At 47.9% G+C, this 17,064-nt stretch overlaps 1 protein-coding gene across 2 annotated transcripts in view; it reads left to right on the forward strand.

Moving 5' to 3' along the window:
• Positions 1-17,064, forward strand: part of LOC127610293 (pro-neuregulin-3, membrane-bound isoform-like) — a 94,546-nt gene that overhangs the window by 57,398 nt on the left and 20,084 nt on the right. For both annotated transcript variants that reach the window (XM_052080249.1, XM_052080250.1), the window contains exon 2: positions 10,399-10,528. In XM_052080249.1, coding sequence (XP_051936209.1) covers positions 10,399-10,528 — 130 coding nt within the window. The remainder of the gene's footprint in view (positions 1-10,398; positions 10,529-17,064) is intronic.

The following is a 17,064-nucleotide window of genomic DNA, read 5'->3' on the forward strand; positions in this document are numbered from 1 at the left end:
AAACACAAAGCCGTAGCATCCATTGACGAAAAGAGATTAGTTCATTCCTCCTGTCCCACGTAATCCGCTTCAAACTCCGAGCCGCGACTCCCAGTTCCAAATCCGCTGCGGCGCTCCTTTCTTCTCATCGTTGGCTCCTCAAGCCTTACATCCATCCAGCCGCAGACCGTTCAACAGCACCGTCTTGACTTCCACGCAAAAAAAAAAAAAATGATGTTTTTTTTAATTTTATTTTTATTTTAACCAAATATTCAATCATTTGATAGAATTTTCAGTGGGATATCCGAATACCAAAATATTCAGTAATGGTGGAAAGTGTGCAGTGGTGTTTTCGAGGAGAACAAAATGGATGCCACCCGCACTTGTCTGGTCTGTCTGCCTTCACTGACTTCAGACTCGATGAGTTAGTGGCATCGTGTGTGTGTGTGTGTGTGTGTGTGTGTGTGTGTGTCTCACCCTGCTCAATAATGCATGGCCGCCTCCTAAGTGGAGCAGGCGGGGGTCTTCTTCTCCATCTTTTCCCGAGGCCTTGCATCATGTAGCGCGTAGCATAGCATCCATTATGCACGGGGGCCTGTATAATCACACGTCCACGTGGCCTCCATAAGGCTAATTAAGCGCAAAAGACGCTTGTAAATGTAAAAAAAAAAAAACTGGCGGGGTCACTTGTGGCCGTCATGTATGAATGCGCTCATGACATCTCCAGTTGTTGAAGTTAAAACCTCCTTGACCACTTGAAGGCATTGCGCTGGATTCCGATTAGCGCTGGCGGGCTATGTGAAATTCGCTAATGTCCATCGTGACCTTGTGCCGTTGTGATTGTGACCTTGCTTTTGTACTTTGAAAAATGGCCGCCGGTGGTTATTATTACGATCAGGACGTTGCCATGTTACTCATTTTTACTTGCGAGCAAGCAAGCAGGCGGCAGCTCACAATAAGACGACGTTAAAAGTGTGGAAACGTATTAAAGGCTAGCGAGAGGCGCTCGGGCAAACGTGACAGATTTGCATCTCATTTCACAGCAGGAGGAAACAAATCACGTTTGAATCCCGACCTTGCAATAAAGCGACAGAAGACGATGATGATGCGAGCAGTCGCACGTCTCCACAGGTGCTCCCTCATCGCGGCGGCGTCGGCGGCGGCGTCTTAGCGCTAGCGCCGCGACCGCTAGGTTTGAAAATGCGAGCGTTGCTCTCCAAAAGTCGGAATCTTTTTTTCGTACCGAAAGACACGACTCACAAACGGTCCGAGATTCTTCTCTTTGCCGGTGTCAACGAAATCAAACTGACGAATGCCTTTAGGCGACGTGCTACATGCTAAGCGATCGAACATGCTAACAACGAAGCTTCGCGAGCTACGCGGTCTTGTTTTGCGCTCGCGGCATCAATATTGTGTTTGCTTTTTCCATGAATCATTCATCGTATTAAGTCAGAGTTCATCCGGGCTGTCTTATTAAAAATGGAGTATATTTGACTTGGGAAAGGGCGGGGGGCGGGGAGCGGGGGGGGGGGGGGATTTTAGCGGCAGGGGCTCACTGGGAGCTTTGGCAGCGAGCGTGACGAGCGCGTGTCCTCTTTCGGCAGCGTCGCCCCCGCGGGGCCCGGCGCGTCCCCCCCCCCCCCCCCCCCCCCCGCCGCTCCCCCGTTCTCATCCACGCCGCCATTTTGGATGTGTTAGCTGTCACGTGTCCCGGCAGGTGACGGATACTCTGGCCTTTGCTCCTCAGCGCCGCTTGCCTCTTTTCCAAAAGTTCATATCAAAGGCAGTTTTTTTTCTCCTTTTATGTCCCCCCCCCCCCCCCCCGAAAGGGGAAACGTGGACTTTGCAGTTGTAATTGCCTCTTTTGAGTCCCCCCGCAAGGAATCTTCTCCATCCGAGCCCCGAGTCACAAGGCGAAGCGTGAACATCAAGCCGCGTGTCCAACAACAGGGCTGTCGAGTGAGCGTCGCCCCCGTCCCCCCCCCCCCCCCCCCCCCTTCACCCGAATCTGCCTAATTGAGCTTCTGTTTGTCAGCGTGTCCAAATCCCGGGCTTTTGTATCGCCCGACAAACAGCCGTGAATAATGGAGGAGTTTTGAACGCCGGGATCCGCCGGCCCGCCGCGCTTTTGCAAATCTGCTTTTATTACATGCTAGGGAAAAAAATCCAGCCTCCGCTGGATGGAAACAATCGGAAGAAATATGCAACCTGCACACGTACGTTGAGCTTTTCTCTTTCTTTTTTTTTTTTTCTTCTTCCCTCCTCATCAGGACATAAGAGACTAGTGTCGGCGCTTGCTATTTGCGCCCACTGAGTCATTGAGCTAATTGAAGCATTATACACCTCCGACTTTCAACTTTGGATGACTTCTTCCTTTTGGGATTAGCGGATTTGTCCGTGAAGCAACTCTGCCATTGGACCAGAGGAAATAAAACAGAAACGCACAACGTGAGCGGCACTCCGCCGTCAAGCATGAATATCAAAAAGTCGACTTTTGAGAATCTTGGCGGGGTGGCGGGGGGAAGATAATTCATTCATTCATTCATCTTCCGAGCCGCTTGATCCTCACTAGGGTCGCGGGGGGTGCTGGAGCCTATCCCAGCTGTCTCCGGGCAGTAGGCGGGGGACACCCTGAATCGGTTGCCAGCCAATCGCAGGGCACACAGAAACGAACAACCATTCGCACTCACACTCACACCGAGGGACAATTTAGAGTGTTCAATCAGCCTGCCACGCATGTTTTTGGAATGTGGGAGGAAACCGGAGCACCCGGAGAAAAGCCACGCAGGCCCGGGGAGAACATGCAAACTCCACACAGGGAGGCCGGAGCTGGAATCGAACCCGGTACCTCTGCACTGTGAAGCCCACGTGCTAACCACTGGACTACCGGGCCGCCAAGATAATTCATTTCCAAACCTTTTTTAAAAATGTATTTTTTAAATATTTTTTTGTGAAACTGATATAACAAATAACACGCGCACACACACACACATACACACACCTCCATTTCCCCCTCTTCCCCTCCCCCAGTCCACGATCGACATATTGGGCGCCCCTGGTCAAAAAGAGTTTAGCACTGGCAGAGTGCTTCATGTCGTTATCGAGTACATCTATGCAAATGTCAAAATGCAGAAATGTATTTTAGAACAACAACAAACAAAAAAAAAACAGTCCTAGCAAAAGAAATCCAAACCAAAAAGTTCATCCATGCAATGTGCGAGTCCAATTGTAACCTTTTTTCGAGTGCCTATGTGCTGTAATCTATGTTGTATGTTGTGGTATGTCACGTGTACATGTAGCATGTACATACACGCTCTCACGTGGTTTTTTTTGTCCACAATTGATCCAGAGCCCAATGGCGGAATCCTTCCCATTGTTTGGATTGTGACCCACTTGATTTTCAAAGACGTCTGTTAGGATACGTCTTGTTCCCATGAAGGAATCTGGCAAATGCAGACGAGCGAGCGAGCGAGCGTGGCGGCTCATTATTTGGGTCAGCTGTGAAGAAAACGCAGTGGCTGCTGTGGGATAGCAGCCATTTACACTTGCCTCCTCCCCAAAGGGCCGACATCACCAGGCTGCCAGCTAACAAGCCGGAAATGTTCATGCTAATAATTCAGGTTGCGAAGGGGTGAGACATTTTTTTGGGGGCGGTTCCGGTAAATTTCCGTCTAAATTGAACTCCTTGCGGACGTTGCTATTGGCCAACGAGAATGCAACCGTTGATTGCCAGCAAAATTTTTCAACAGGGTCTCGCTGAGCTGGTCCGTAAAATTCCGGTTCACGTAAATATGAGGGAGAGGAACGTCAGACAACTTGCTTTTTCATATCTGGAGATTCTAAATAAATGATTATTTTGCCATCAAAGGTGAGGTGTCACAAAAAAACGACCAAATCTTCGGCAAAGCTCATTTTCTCCGCTTTTTGGTCGGAAACCAGAATTTTGGGTGAAACTGGCCCACCATGTACTGCTGATCATTAAAAAAAAAAACGGAGAAGCCCAATTTTGTATTATTTTTTTTTCCCCCACAAGATGCTCCAAAACAGCTGGCAACATAATGACATGTTATTTTAAAAAATGACTCGTTAAGTGCAAAAAAAATGACTCATTTTTTTAAATGGATCATTTTTTTTTAAATGATTTTGTTGAAAGGAGTGACCAGTAGTTGGCGACGTCACCTCGTAAATGACGACTCAGCTGCAAAAGATGCATCTTTTGATGCGCGCGTTTGAGACGCGGCTCCGGGCGAGCGATAAGACCTCGTCGTGTTGCGCGGCGGAAAATATTCAATTAAATCTTATCTGATCGCCCCTCCTCTTGCGTGGGTTAATATCGCTAAGAGACACTTGTTGATAACATCTCGTATAACGAGCCTTTCAGATGCTGGCTGAGTGTTACGAAATATTGAACAAATTGTCGAATAATTCCAGGTTTGTACTTTGCCAGCCGCCAGTCATCCCATCGAAGGGAAAAAGACAAATTCTTTGCGCCTGTTTTGGGCTCCCGTTTTCCGAAAATATGATGACTTTGCGTTTTTAAACTCTGCAATGCTGTTGAGGATTCTTAAAAAGCAAACGCATGTCTTTTGTCAAACATATTCCGGCTGTTTTGTGGAAGGGCTGGAACGGATTAATTGCGTTTCCATTCATTTCAATGGGGAACGATGATTTGAGTATTTTGAGATGCGAAACCAAACAAACTCGGATCTCGCGGCACCACTGTAGATGTGCAAGCAGTATTATTATTATTCTAATGTGCAGAAATATACAACAGTGGGAGGGGGGGGGGGGGGGGATGTTCCAAGCAAGATAGTCATTTTACTAGTGCACTCGTTTGTCTTCGGAGCGGAGACAAGCACACAGCGACGGCGCACAAAGCGAGGTCAGCGAGATCTCGGAAAATGAGCTTTCGATTGGGACACTTCGCACCCGTTCACGTGGGTTTGGATGTCTTTATTTCTTGTGGTTTTGCCTCCTCCGCAGCGCGACGTTAACCTCTGACAGAAGCGCGAATTAGCGAATCAAAAGCGCCCGAGCGGATTCGACTCCCTGCCGCTTCCTTTTGCGTGCAATGTTTTTCCATGAGACGCTTCGAAAGGGGCCGTTTATGCATGAGGTGTTTACATGCTGCCGGGGGCCGCACCCGCATCGCAATCGGCTTTGGAGTCCCTGCAAAGTCCGCCGAGGCCTTGCCGACACCCGACGCCTCCTGCTCATTTGGCGTCTCATCTGGAGGTCATCGGGTCAAATCAGGACCGGATGTATTTCAGTGTTTGTGTGTCAGGCGTGATGCTCCGGGGGGTGGGGGGGGGGTTCACTTCAGCTGCCTGGCAAAAGTCACCTTTTGAATGACGGCCATGATTTGGCTTCATGCGCTAATCGCATTCCGAGCGGCTCCTTGGAAAAAAAAATATTTCTCCATCTGAACTTCAAACGTTAGCGTTTGTAAATGTGATTTCCCCCAGCGGGACGCCGCGCCGATGCAAGGGATGCGGTTTTCATTTATGCCGACTCGGCATAAATGAAATAACGTAATTACGATCCGACATCAAACAGCCGTGGGCCGAGCGAGTGCGGCGTGATGGAACTTGACGTGATTTTTCAACGGAGGCTCTTCCGTCTTCAAATGCTAACGCGCCGTCGCCACCCAATGGCGCAGCAGTTCTTCCTGCGGATGCGGATTCGGCGCAGCGCCCTTGTTTCGTACTGCGCCTTATAACAACTTAGATGTCCGGACAGCTCCTCACTGTATCTATCTATCTTTCTATCCCATTAGAAAAAAGGTCAAATGAATCCGAAAACGATCAGGCCGATTTCCAGTTGACCTTTCAATCGGGCGCTTTGTATCACGGCCGTCGAAAAGGTTGCGACGGGCCACTCGGTGTGGCAGCTCGTGTCCAAAATGATGCCGACGAGAAATGACCTTGCCAAAATGGTTTGGGGCGTCTTTTCCGAAATGGAAATGAGACAAAAAAGAATGGAAAATATGAGCATTGATTCAGTTTGCACGCAAGCTTTGTCACACTCGCATTCACTTCATGGGGACACCTGAGGGGGCGTGTCATTGGCAAAAACAGGGATTGCTTACCTGACTTATTATGGTCTGGGAATTTTCATTCGAGGGACTTGATTTTGTTTTTTCATGAATTTATGATTTTTTTTTTTTTGCAGCTTGGTGTTTATTCGTGTCGTTTTGTTGGCGCCGGAGTGTGACAACGCCTGCGTGCGGACTGAATGAATGTTCCTATTTTCTATTGTTTTCGTCTCATTTCCATTTCGGAAAAGACGCCAAAACCATTTTGGCGACGTCATCGCTCGTCGGAATCATTTTTGACACGAGCTGCCGCCGCGTCACGTGGACCGCAACCTTTTCGACGGCCCTGATACAAATGACGCCGTTGAAAGGGCAACTGGGGGGGGCTGATTATTCTTTTTCTGGGCGTGTTATCGTGGCAAGTTCAGAAGGTCTACCGACTACAACGGACATTGTACAATAGGACTGATTCAAAAGTGAAAGCAGCAGGGAACAGGTAGGGCACATCCCTTTGCTCCAATGAAAGGAATTGAACCATCAACCTTGCGTGTGGATTGACCAAAAGGGCAGAAAAAAACCCCCGATAAAAATCGATAGTATATATATGTATGTAATGGACACATGTCTCGAAGGGGCGTGGCCTAACCAGTGAGGTCAAAATCTGGAGTCCAGACGCAGGGTTTTGCTGCACCTTTGTTGTTCGACCTCCAGTGAACCCGAAGCGCTCCTTTGGGGGCGGCGAGCATCGAGATTCAGCCGTTCGCTTGAGGGAAGAAGTCGGCTCCCGCGCCGCTTCCCTGACGATTGACAGCTCGGATGTCGGCGCCCGAGCTGGACTTTGTCGGCCAACGTCGGCGGTCAAATGCCGCTTCCTCGGCCGTCCCAAAAGTGTTGACGGAGACTCGAGTCGGCAGCTCCGCTCACACTTGACAAAGGGTCCCTTTTTCTTCTTCCCGTTTTGCTGCGCGAACACAACCGCACGGCGGCCGTCAAAAAAACACAAAAGGTTTGTCCGTCAAAGTCGCTAGTGTGGAGGAGAGCGAGGTGAACAAGCGTGCGTGTTTTTTTTTTCAAAACGGATGACTATCGAGTGTGCGGGTGTCGATTTCTTTGGACTTACCCGGGCTCAAAATTTCACTCGTTTGCACAAATTTAGAAGCGCACACGCTGATAAAGGAGCCCCCTGCGGTCAAGAATCTTTCGAAAATCACGTCTTGGAACCAAAATAGCCGACTTGGGTGTCTGTCCAGGCATCAGACTTTTTGGTGGGTCCACTCATGATTGACGCGTCTGCCACATCTCAGGCTGCAATATTATACTGGCGTCAGGGGCTGAATCATAAAATAATCATCAGAATTTTTTTTTTAATCAAGAATATACAAAAAAAAATCACGTCTTGGAACCAAAATAGCCGACTTGGGTGTTTGTTCAGGAATCAGACTTTTTGGTGGGTCCACTCATGATTGACGCGTCTGCCACATCTCAGGCTGCAATATTATACCGGCGTCAGGGGCTAAATTAGAAAATAATAATCATAATTTTTTTTTTTAATCAAGAATATACAAAAAAAAAATCACGTCTTGGAACCAAAATGGCCGACTTGGGTTTCTGTCCAGGCATCAGACTTTTTGGTGGGTCCACTCATGATTGACGCCTCTGCCACATCTCAGGCTGCAATATTATACCGGCGTCAGGGGCTGAATTACAAAATAATAATCATAATTTTTTTTTGAAAAAATCAAGAATATACAAAAAAATCACGTCTTGGAACCAAAATGGCCGACTTGGGTGTCTGTTCAGGCATCAGACTTTTTGGTGGGTCCACTCATGATTGACGCGTCTGCCACATCAAAAATCACGTCTTGGAAATCACGTCTTGGAACCAAAATGGCCGACGTGTTTTTTTTTTTTGTTTTGTTTTTTTCAAGGACGGTTTCTTGAGATTATTATTTTTTTGTATCACACTTTGATCTGTTTTTTGTGTACGCGTCATAGAAATGTCTTCAAATGTGGCTTGATTTGCCTGTAAGGACGGCGCCTGCAGCGAGATGACGTTGTCGTCTTTGAAACGGCACAGTGGCGTCCGTTCGCTCCAGGTTGCTGCCGTTTATTGAGCCAAGGTGCAGGGCGTCCACGCTAGTGCGTCGCAAAAAGCTTTATGGGTCCAGCCGAGTGTGTGTGTGTGTGTCACTGCCAAGCATCTGCATTGCAGAGGCTGCTGTGGATTATCAGTGTGCCATCCCTTGGAGACCAGCACACTCAAATCCGCACGCTCGTGTCATCACACACACACACACACACACACACACACACACACACACACACACACACGAGTGCAGGCCTCCTGATCTACCTGAAGACGGCAACGGAGTATTAATGTCACGCTTTCGCATGCCACGCTTGTATTTGGTTGATTAACGGGAATGAGTGTGTGCTGTGTTCAAGTCCACATATGCAAAAGTATTGGGACGGCAGCATCCACCTTGCTGATTTTTATTAAGGGCGAAATGTTGCATTTGTAACGGCTGCAGAAAAGAAATGTCATTAAAAAAAAAAAGTTAGAAAGTTAGGATGGTTGCCCGTGTCATCTTGAGCGTTTTGATATTAGATATAAGTGAAATCCGATCTTTTGAAAGGAAAAATATTGTTTTCTATCTTTTGTTTTGTTTTGTTTTGTTTTTTTGGATGTGGCCTTTCCGAAACAAATTGTGCTCATGTTTGGACGGCAACGTATTTTTATTCGAAGCCGAACATAGCCTTTTTTTTTTCAAACAAAATATCCGTTTTTAATGGCATTAATGTTGCATTTCAAGTAAAAAGTAGCTCATTCGTGCAAATCGAAGAAATGCAAAATGTTTTGGGGTGTTTTCAGGCTTCTGCTTGAATTTTTAAGACAAAGTGGCCACTTGGATAATCGGCAAACTCAGAAGTCTGCGATTCTCACTTTTGCAATTTGGTGCCTTTGGATGCGCCGTGAAAGGCTTTTTAGTTGTGGAATTTGCCCATTTTTATGAATGTCCGACACGTATCGATCAACGTGATCGCCCAGCGCCTGGAAAGTCGGCCGAAAGTGGACGACGTTGTCTTTGCGAATCACTTGCAAGGAAAATGTGTGCCCGGAGATGAGAAAATGTGAAGCGCAACTGTATATTCTGTCTTCCCCCGGGGGAAGGCCAGGCCGCGTTGGCCCGCTCCCACGTCGTATCGATCCGGCCGTTTGCCTTTTTCCCCCCCCCCGTCAGTCTTCCCACTAAATTGGCCAGTTTTCCTGCTCGGTGACTGACGGGTGCCTGCGGGCCTTTCAAGGCGTCCGAAGCGTTGATCAAACGGAGGCATCGCGGTCTCGACTTTGACGGCAGAGGCGCCAGACAAATAGGACTACAGAGAGCCCCCCCCCCCTTCATATTTGTTCATGTCTCAAGAAAATCAAGACCTGGATGGCAGTGGATTTCTTGAATTTCAATGAAAAGTAGACAAAAGTGATGGTGATTGGTCCCGGTGGCCCTTGTCCATCCCACTTTTCTCTGTTTCAGTGTGAAAAAATATCACTGGTCACTGCTCAATGGCTCTTTAAAAAAACAAAACAAAAAAAAAAAAAAACAATGTATGTGGCGCGCATGTCTCATTTCCATACAACTAGATCAATATTCATTCATTCATTCATCTTCCGAGCCGCTTGATCCTCACTAGGGTCGCGGGGGGTGCTGGAGCCTATCCCAGCTGTCTGCGGGCAGTCGGCGGGGGACACCCTGAATCGGTTGCCAGCCAATCGCAGGGCACACATAGACGAACAACCATCCACGCTCACACTCACACCTAGGGACAATTTAGAGTGTTCAATCAGCCTGCCACGCATATTTTTGGAATGTGGGAGGAAACCGGAGCACCCAGAGAAAACCCACGCAGGCCCGGGGAGAACATTGCAAACTCCACACAGGGAGCCCGGAGCTGGAATCGAACCCGGTACCTCTGCACTGTGAAGCCGACGTGCTAACCACTGGACTACCGGGCCGCCCTACTAGATCAATATTTCAATCAATATTTGGCGCTCAGGACGAAGCCACGCCTGTGACTAGTAAACTAAAAATGGTTCGATGCTATCTTGGGGCGGAGGCACAATGTTGAAGTGATGTGAGCAGCTTCATTCCTCTTATTTTTTTGTTGATGTATTTATTTATTTGGTTTATCGCCATCTTGTGGCACGCATAGTCAATTACAACATTTTTGGAGATGGACGAAAATTTTCTCTTTTAGGACATTTCATTGTGGGCCACTGCTAGAAGATTTGCGCAACTTTTGTGGGCCAAAATTTTTGGTGATGATTATTGTAATTTGGCGTCCAAACCTGACCTAAAATAGCACTTTTGTTTTTGTTTTGTTTTCAGCGTCTCCTACGATGCCGCCTTTGCACTCGGAGCATTTCAAGCCGTGTCACGACAAGGACTTGGCCTACTGCCTCAACGGCGGCGAATGCTTCGTCATCGAGACCCTCAGCGGACCTCACAAGCACTGCAAGTAAGGCCGCGCTGGCGCTTCGCTTGCGGCAAATAGAAAAGAAAAAAAAGCTGATGATCCGCAAGGGGAAAGCCTGCGTGGGCGCACACGTGAGATGAAAGCCGTCGTTTGTGTACACTGGAAGGCTGTGTGGCGAAATGGAGGTTGTGCCCATGTTGCGGGGGCCCCGCCCTCTGCACGCCCCCCGCCCCCATGTTGCAAAAAATGTGAAAGCCTTTCCCGATTGGACAAGTCCTTATGCGTGCGCCGTCAGCAAGCATGTAAGATGAACGTTGTGTCAATTTGAGATTTCTGCCGCGTCACCGTAAGATGATGCCGGCGGCGCAATGTCAATGTAAATTGAAAGCAGTGCAGACGGGGGGGGGGGACGAGCGGGACACGTCACGGGGCCATCCACAGGCTCTCCGTCAACATTGGGACACGGATGCGATTGGCCCCCTTTTTGGCTCCGGGATCCGCCGCCGTGGCTCACAAATGAGGCAAAGAGGAGTCGATGGAGCAAAATTAACTGAACAAAATTCAATTAAATTAACAAAATGAATTAATTAAAATTAAATTAATAGCTAACGGAATTATTGCGAGAAGGGATGTCGCAACTACGGCCCGGGAGGCCATTTAGTGGCCCGCGGTAACGCCAGGGAAAAAAATAAAAAGCGAAAAAATGACATTTGACCTTGACCCCGCAAGGTTAGCTCAATTAGGCGAGGATGGGCGGAGTTTACGAATTTGTTTACATACCGTTGAACTTTTCTCGATATAAGAAGATAGAAATAAAGCGTAGTTTGGACCCCGCTGTGCTCAATTGTCCCTCGATGTGATTAAATGCAGAAGGTTGTTTGTTTTTTATGTGCCCTACTATTGGCTGGCAATTTATGCGAGAGGCAAAAAATCTTTGCGTTTGACCTTGAGCGCACGGAGGTCAAAGTTTCCGGCTGCTTTTGTCTTGCAAGGCGCTTCATCCACACACAAACCGTCCAAAAGTCCACCGACGTGCCGGCTTCACCTATTCAAGTTCAGAGGAAGAACCGGAGAATAGGGGTCGGGGGGGGGTTGTCGCCATCGTCCTGCGCTTGCATCTGTTACCATGGCGACAACCTCATCTTGAGGAAGAGGCAGTACTCAAGAGACTGACGCATTTTCTTGGCTTTTGTGTCGCCATTATCAACCAGCGTTCTGTGTTAGCTGGTGGAGGAGGACGTTTGGGTTTGATTGACATCATTTACTTTGTCATGGAGGATTCTGTGTGTGTGTGTGTGTGTGTGTGCGTGTGTGAATATAAATTCTCTCATGACTGCCAAAGAATATCATTGAAGTCGCCATTTTCTGTCAAGATCTCCTCAGTAGCGTGGCGGGAGGATTGGTCGCCACTGATTACGCCACTTCTACGTCCAGTCAATTGCCGTCAGAACAAAATAATTACACTTCAACGCAACCCCCAAAACTAGTCGCTTTTGTGAATTTTGAAGTGTTGCCAAAGAGAGGAAAAACAACAGAGGGAAAATAATAATAGTAATAATAATAAATATAGACACAAAAAGATTGGGGCCGAGCGCTCAACACGGCTTTTCGCACAGATCAATACATAATTGCGCAGCGTCAGAGACAAGTTGAGACAAATCAGGGAGCGCCCCGCGAGATCGATGCAAAGGTTTAATAGGGAGAAATGCCGTTTGTGGCTTTATCTGGCACATAATTAATCATTCGGACTTGACGGGGCCAAATGAGCTTTTCAGCAGCCATTTCCTGCCACGGCATTGCAAAAAAAATGGAGATAACGTGGTTGACGTTATCTCCATTTTTGTTATTTTGTATTCCCCTCTCAAAAAGATATTTAAAAGAAATTATTTGGGGAAAATCAAGTCAAGTTGCGCAGGTCATTGCGCAGGGTAGAAAGCAACAAGCAGTAAAATCAAGAACAAATCTAAGTCATGCTGAGTCTCAGTTTAGTTCGTTTATTTAGTTAGCAGTTTGTGTGTGTATATTGCTTGCAAAAGACTTTTTTGAAGGAAATATCTGATGAAGTTGTACAAAATCTTTTTGATTCGTTGTGGAAGTTGGACTTCCACTTCCTCCTTGAGTGTTTTGGAATGGGATGAATTAGAACAGGCATGTCCAAAGTCCGGCCCGCGGGCCAAATCCGGCCCGCGGTCGAATTTCATCCGGCCCTCGGCCCCCGTCATAAAATCAGTGCCGTCTGGCCCGCAGGTTGGGCGCAATGGAACACGTGTTGCATTGACTGAGGTCTCGTAGACTGGTGAGTGATGTTTCATAGAGTACTGCTTCCCTCTAGTGGCTAAATGAGTAATAGCATTCACTAAATGAGTAATAGCATTTAGACACTAGAGGGCATCACTCACGAGTTAACAAGACATCACTCCGTGTTTGTATTGACTGATATGTCATATTTCAAATTCCTGTTTCAAATGAACCAAAAGAAATTCTGAAGATTGTTGAAATTAAAATAAAAATGGAAATGTGAAACAGACTGGCTTACTAAAATTTGTTGAACAATATTGTTGTTCAATGTTAAGAATGTCAGCTAAGGTCGGCCCCCCGACATTTTACCACATAAAATCTGGCCCCGTTGGCAAAAAGTTTGGACACCCCTGAATTAGAACGTTGCAGGGCGTGTTTGAAATAAAGTCTCAATCACTCCCTCGGCATGCAAAGTCATGCCATGCTGGCCACTTCTAAATATATTAGAAGTATATCAACATTTGCCTTTCGCTCAATAATCTCATTTTTCACCTCGCCGCGTCGCTAATTGTCTCCGCTGAGCCAAAGAACCAACAAATGCGCCGTTTTGGAGGGTTGTTTTTTTTTCTTTCTATTTCTCCATTCCTCCTTTGCCACAATAAATTCGTTTTTATTTCTTTTCTTCTTTCCCCTTGAAGCTTTCTGCCCCCCCGCAGGGAAGCAGTAGTGACCGAGCAGGTCAAGTTACCCAACGAGTCTCGGCTCGTTATCCTCTGATGAGTTGTTATGCACGCGCTTGTGCGTTAATGTGCAAAAGGGAAATGGAATATTATTTTACGCATGGGGTCCGGAACATTCCTCTGAGGTTCCGAACGTACCTGAAAGTGGCTGAGTCGCCAACCCTGGGAGGGACAAAATAATAATAATAATAATCTGGCCTCCACCAGCAGTTTCTTCGAATGCAGTTGAACAGGAAGTCGGCCATTTTGCTTTCTAGCAGCCATTTTTGATGAGATTCCCGGCATTTTACTTTGGCGAGTCAATAAATTTGAAAATACACCAATGTTAAATGTTATGTTAATGTTATATGACGTGTGCAGGCTACGTGAGAGAGGCACACAGATGTTGAGTGTTGTCATAGGGATTGAATGTCATGTAATCAGGTCGCGTGCGCATGAGGGGAATCTTGACGGCAGGACGCCTCATGGGACCGGAATCGGTGTGCGCGAAATGTGTCAGTGCGAGCTTTGGGAACATGCCAGGAAAAACAAACAGGAATATATTTTTTGGAGCAGAATACAGCCAAGGCCCATCGCTAGGCCGGCCCTGAAATAAACCTCGAGGTCAAAATAAAACCACATTGATGTTGGCGTTTTTAAATGTGTAAAGACGTCATTTTAATGGCTGCTCACGTCATTTGCTTCAAAAGGGGGCAATATGCTCCCTGCGGCCCCCGCTTCTCTACGCTTGGCATTTCCATTAATATTGCGTTTGTGAGTTGCGAATGAAGCAGCAGAATTCATGCCAAGCACAGGCTTCGGCTAGATATGACCGGACAAATGTTTGTAGCTGAATCCAGTGGGCAGCCATCTTACGTTGCCACCGTTGCTGACAACTGAAAAAGCAGAAAAGTACTCTTCTGAGTGCGCCGTTTACGCTACGATCCCCGTATGGGCTTCGTGAAAGCCTCTCAAAGAGGCAACTTCAGCGGGCAGCCATCTTAGGTTGCCACCGTTGCTGACAACTGAAAAAGCTGAAAAGCACTCTTCTGAGTGCGCTGTTTACGCTACGATCCCCGTATGGGCTTCGTAAAAGCCTCTCAAAGAGGCAACTTCAGTGGGCAGCCATCTTACGTTGCCACCATTGCTGACAACTGAAAAAGCTGAAAAGCACTGTTCTGAGTGCGCCGTTTAAGGCTACGATCCCCGTATGGGCTTCGTGAAAGCCTCTCAAAGAAGCATCTTCAGCGTTTGCGTGGACCGTTTGGAGTATGTAGTCTCAGAATACAATAAAATACAATACATGCTGATTTATATAGCACTTTCACAACATGGTGACTCGTAACTCACAGAGGTTAGCTTGAAATAATCACGTACGATACATTGGCTGCGAGAGTGGGAAGGGAGCAGTTTATACATCTTCACAAGCGTGTATATCTTCTTATGTCTCTTCAACTGTGTCAACACGCAGCATTTTCCGAAACTAAACAATAAGACTGACTTTGCTCGGTACATAAAAATGAATGGCGGACCGAGCTGAGGCTAGCCTAATCTCATTCTCATCCCCTGACCCCCCCACCCCCATCCCCTTGATTCCCCTCCTCCTAATTTTTGCCATCTGCGCTGGGAGCGGCGTACTGAGGAATTCATCGTCTCTCTGGCAATAATGAAGCGAGGCCGATGTAGCGGCACGTTCCGGGAGGCGGGAGCCAATGAAAGGGAAGCAATATCGACACAGTCGGGGCACTCGGCACGCCGATCCCGCCGGACACTCGGAAGGGAAGGCGAGAGAACGTTGGCCAGTCCATCGTAACGCCACAATGATACTTCCCACATCGCGGGCGAGGGAAAAAGAATCCCGGAAACGAGCGGATGGTACCGCCCCCCGCATTTCTATCCAATGAATCGATGGAATGTTAATTGAAGAATCAATTTCCTTAGAAATCACAATGTCTCGTCAGCGCTCGGGCTATTAGTTCATTTTACCTTCATGAGCGACACCACAGGCTCCAAATATGAGGAACGGGGTTGCGGTTTGGAATTTTCAAGACAGACCACAGCGGAACCTCGATTTCGCCGATCACGAAATTCGTCATTTCGTCTTGTCCACTCAAATTTGAACAGTCGCTGTCAAAGTCTGCTTGTTCAGACCGCTTACGTGTGTTTCCGCTTTCGGATTCTGTTGTTGCCGATACTTGTACTGTAATTCTTTCTTTCATCCCCCCCCCCCCCACACACACACACACACTTTAATATTAGCCGGAACGCATTGGCGTGAATGGCATTGATTGTTGCGGCACCTCAATGGCGGCTCGATTGCCCTTGAATCAACGCAGACGATTGACTCCGCGGCAGGACGCCGAGAACCGAACAAGCTCTCCATCAGCTCGGCATCTTCACTCGCTCACAATCGGCGTTGATAAGCGGTTGCCGTGGTAACCCCTCAGAAGCATAGTCAAACGCCCCAGACCCCCCCCCCCCTACCTTTGAGAAGAATGGAATGACACCAATCCCCCCCGGTTACGTTCCAGACCAGTTTCAGACAAATTCCACAAAATAGCATCCCGGTCGTTCTGGTATTTGGCGCAGGTGTTTGGCAAGTGTAACGAGAGAAAAAGAAGAGGCGGAGCCTGCCGAGGAGTAACGTGAGTGAAAGTCAGAGAGTAATTAGTCGGGCTGTGTCCGAGCGAGGGGAGCGTCGGGCCTCGGGGAGGAAGAGTGATTACATGCGACTCGAAGGGTAATTGAATTCTGAAGAAGACCAAGAGGAGGCATGGAGAGTGGAGGGGGGGGGCGTGGGGGGGGGGGGGGCAAATTTATCAGCAGCCCGTATTCAAACACGTCGTGAAAAGATTCAATATGTTCAGCACACATCAAAGAAAAATTCCCTCATAGCCGTCGCCCGGCCGCTTCTCTCTCAATGTCGCGCCAGATAACGAGTCGCAAAGCAGGACCCCCCCGCAATAGAACCCGATTGTCGTTCTTTGGCAGTGTGCCCCATCAGTGATTTGCAGATGAAACAAACTTTGGATGAAAGTCATCATCGTTCCAACAAAAGAATTACATGGCAGCAGCATCTGACGGCAAGCTGCAATTGCAGACTGCCGACCGCTAGCAACTCGGGGTGATGCAGATCGCGCGCCGCGATTTCATTTCATTCTTTTTGAAATACGTTTTGATGGGATGCTTAGAACACAAAAATATTGAATATCAATAACGTGGGGCGGCCCGGTAGTCCAGTGGTTAGCACGTGGGCTTCACAGTGCAGAGGTACCGGGTTCGATTCCAGCTCCGGCCTCCCTGTGTGGAGTTTGCATGTTCTCCCCGGGCCTGCGTGGCTTTTCTCCGGGTGCTCCGGTTTCCTCCCACATTCCAAAAACATGCGTGGCAGGCTGATTGAACGCTCTAAATTGTCCCGAGGTGTGAGTGTGAGTGCGACTGGTTGTTCGTTTCTGTGTGCCCTGCGATTGGCTGGCAACCGATTCAGGGTGTCCCCCGCCTACCGCCCGAAGACAGCTGCGATAGGCTCCAGCACCCCCCGCGACCCTAGTGAGGATCAAGCGGCTTGGAAGATGAATGAATGAATGAATCAATAACGTGCACAAAGACACACAAATATAT

The sequence above is a fragment of the Hippocampus zosterae genome, chromosome 11 (genome assembly GCF_025434085.1).
Source record: "Hippocampus zosterae strain Florida chromosome 11, ASM2543408v3, whole genome shotgun sequence".
NCBI classification, from domain to species: domain Eukaryota; kingdom Metazoa; phylum Chordata; class Actinopteri; order Syngnathiformes; family Syngnathidae; genus Hippocampus; species Hippocampus zosterae.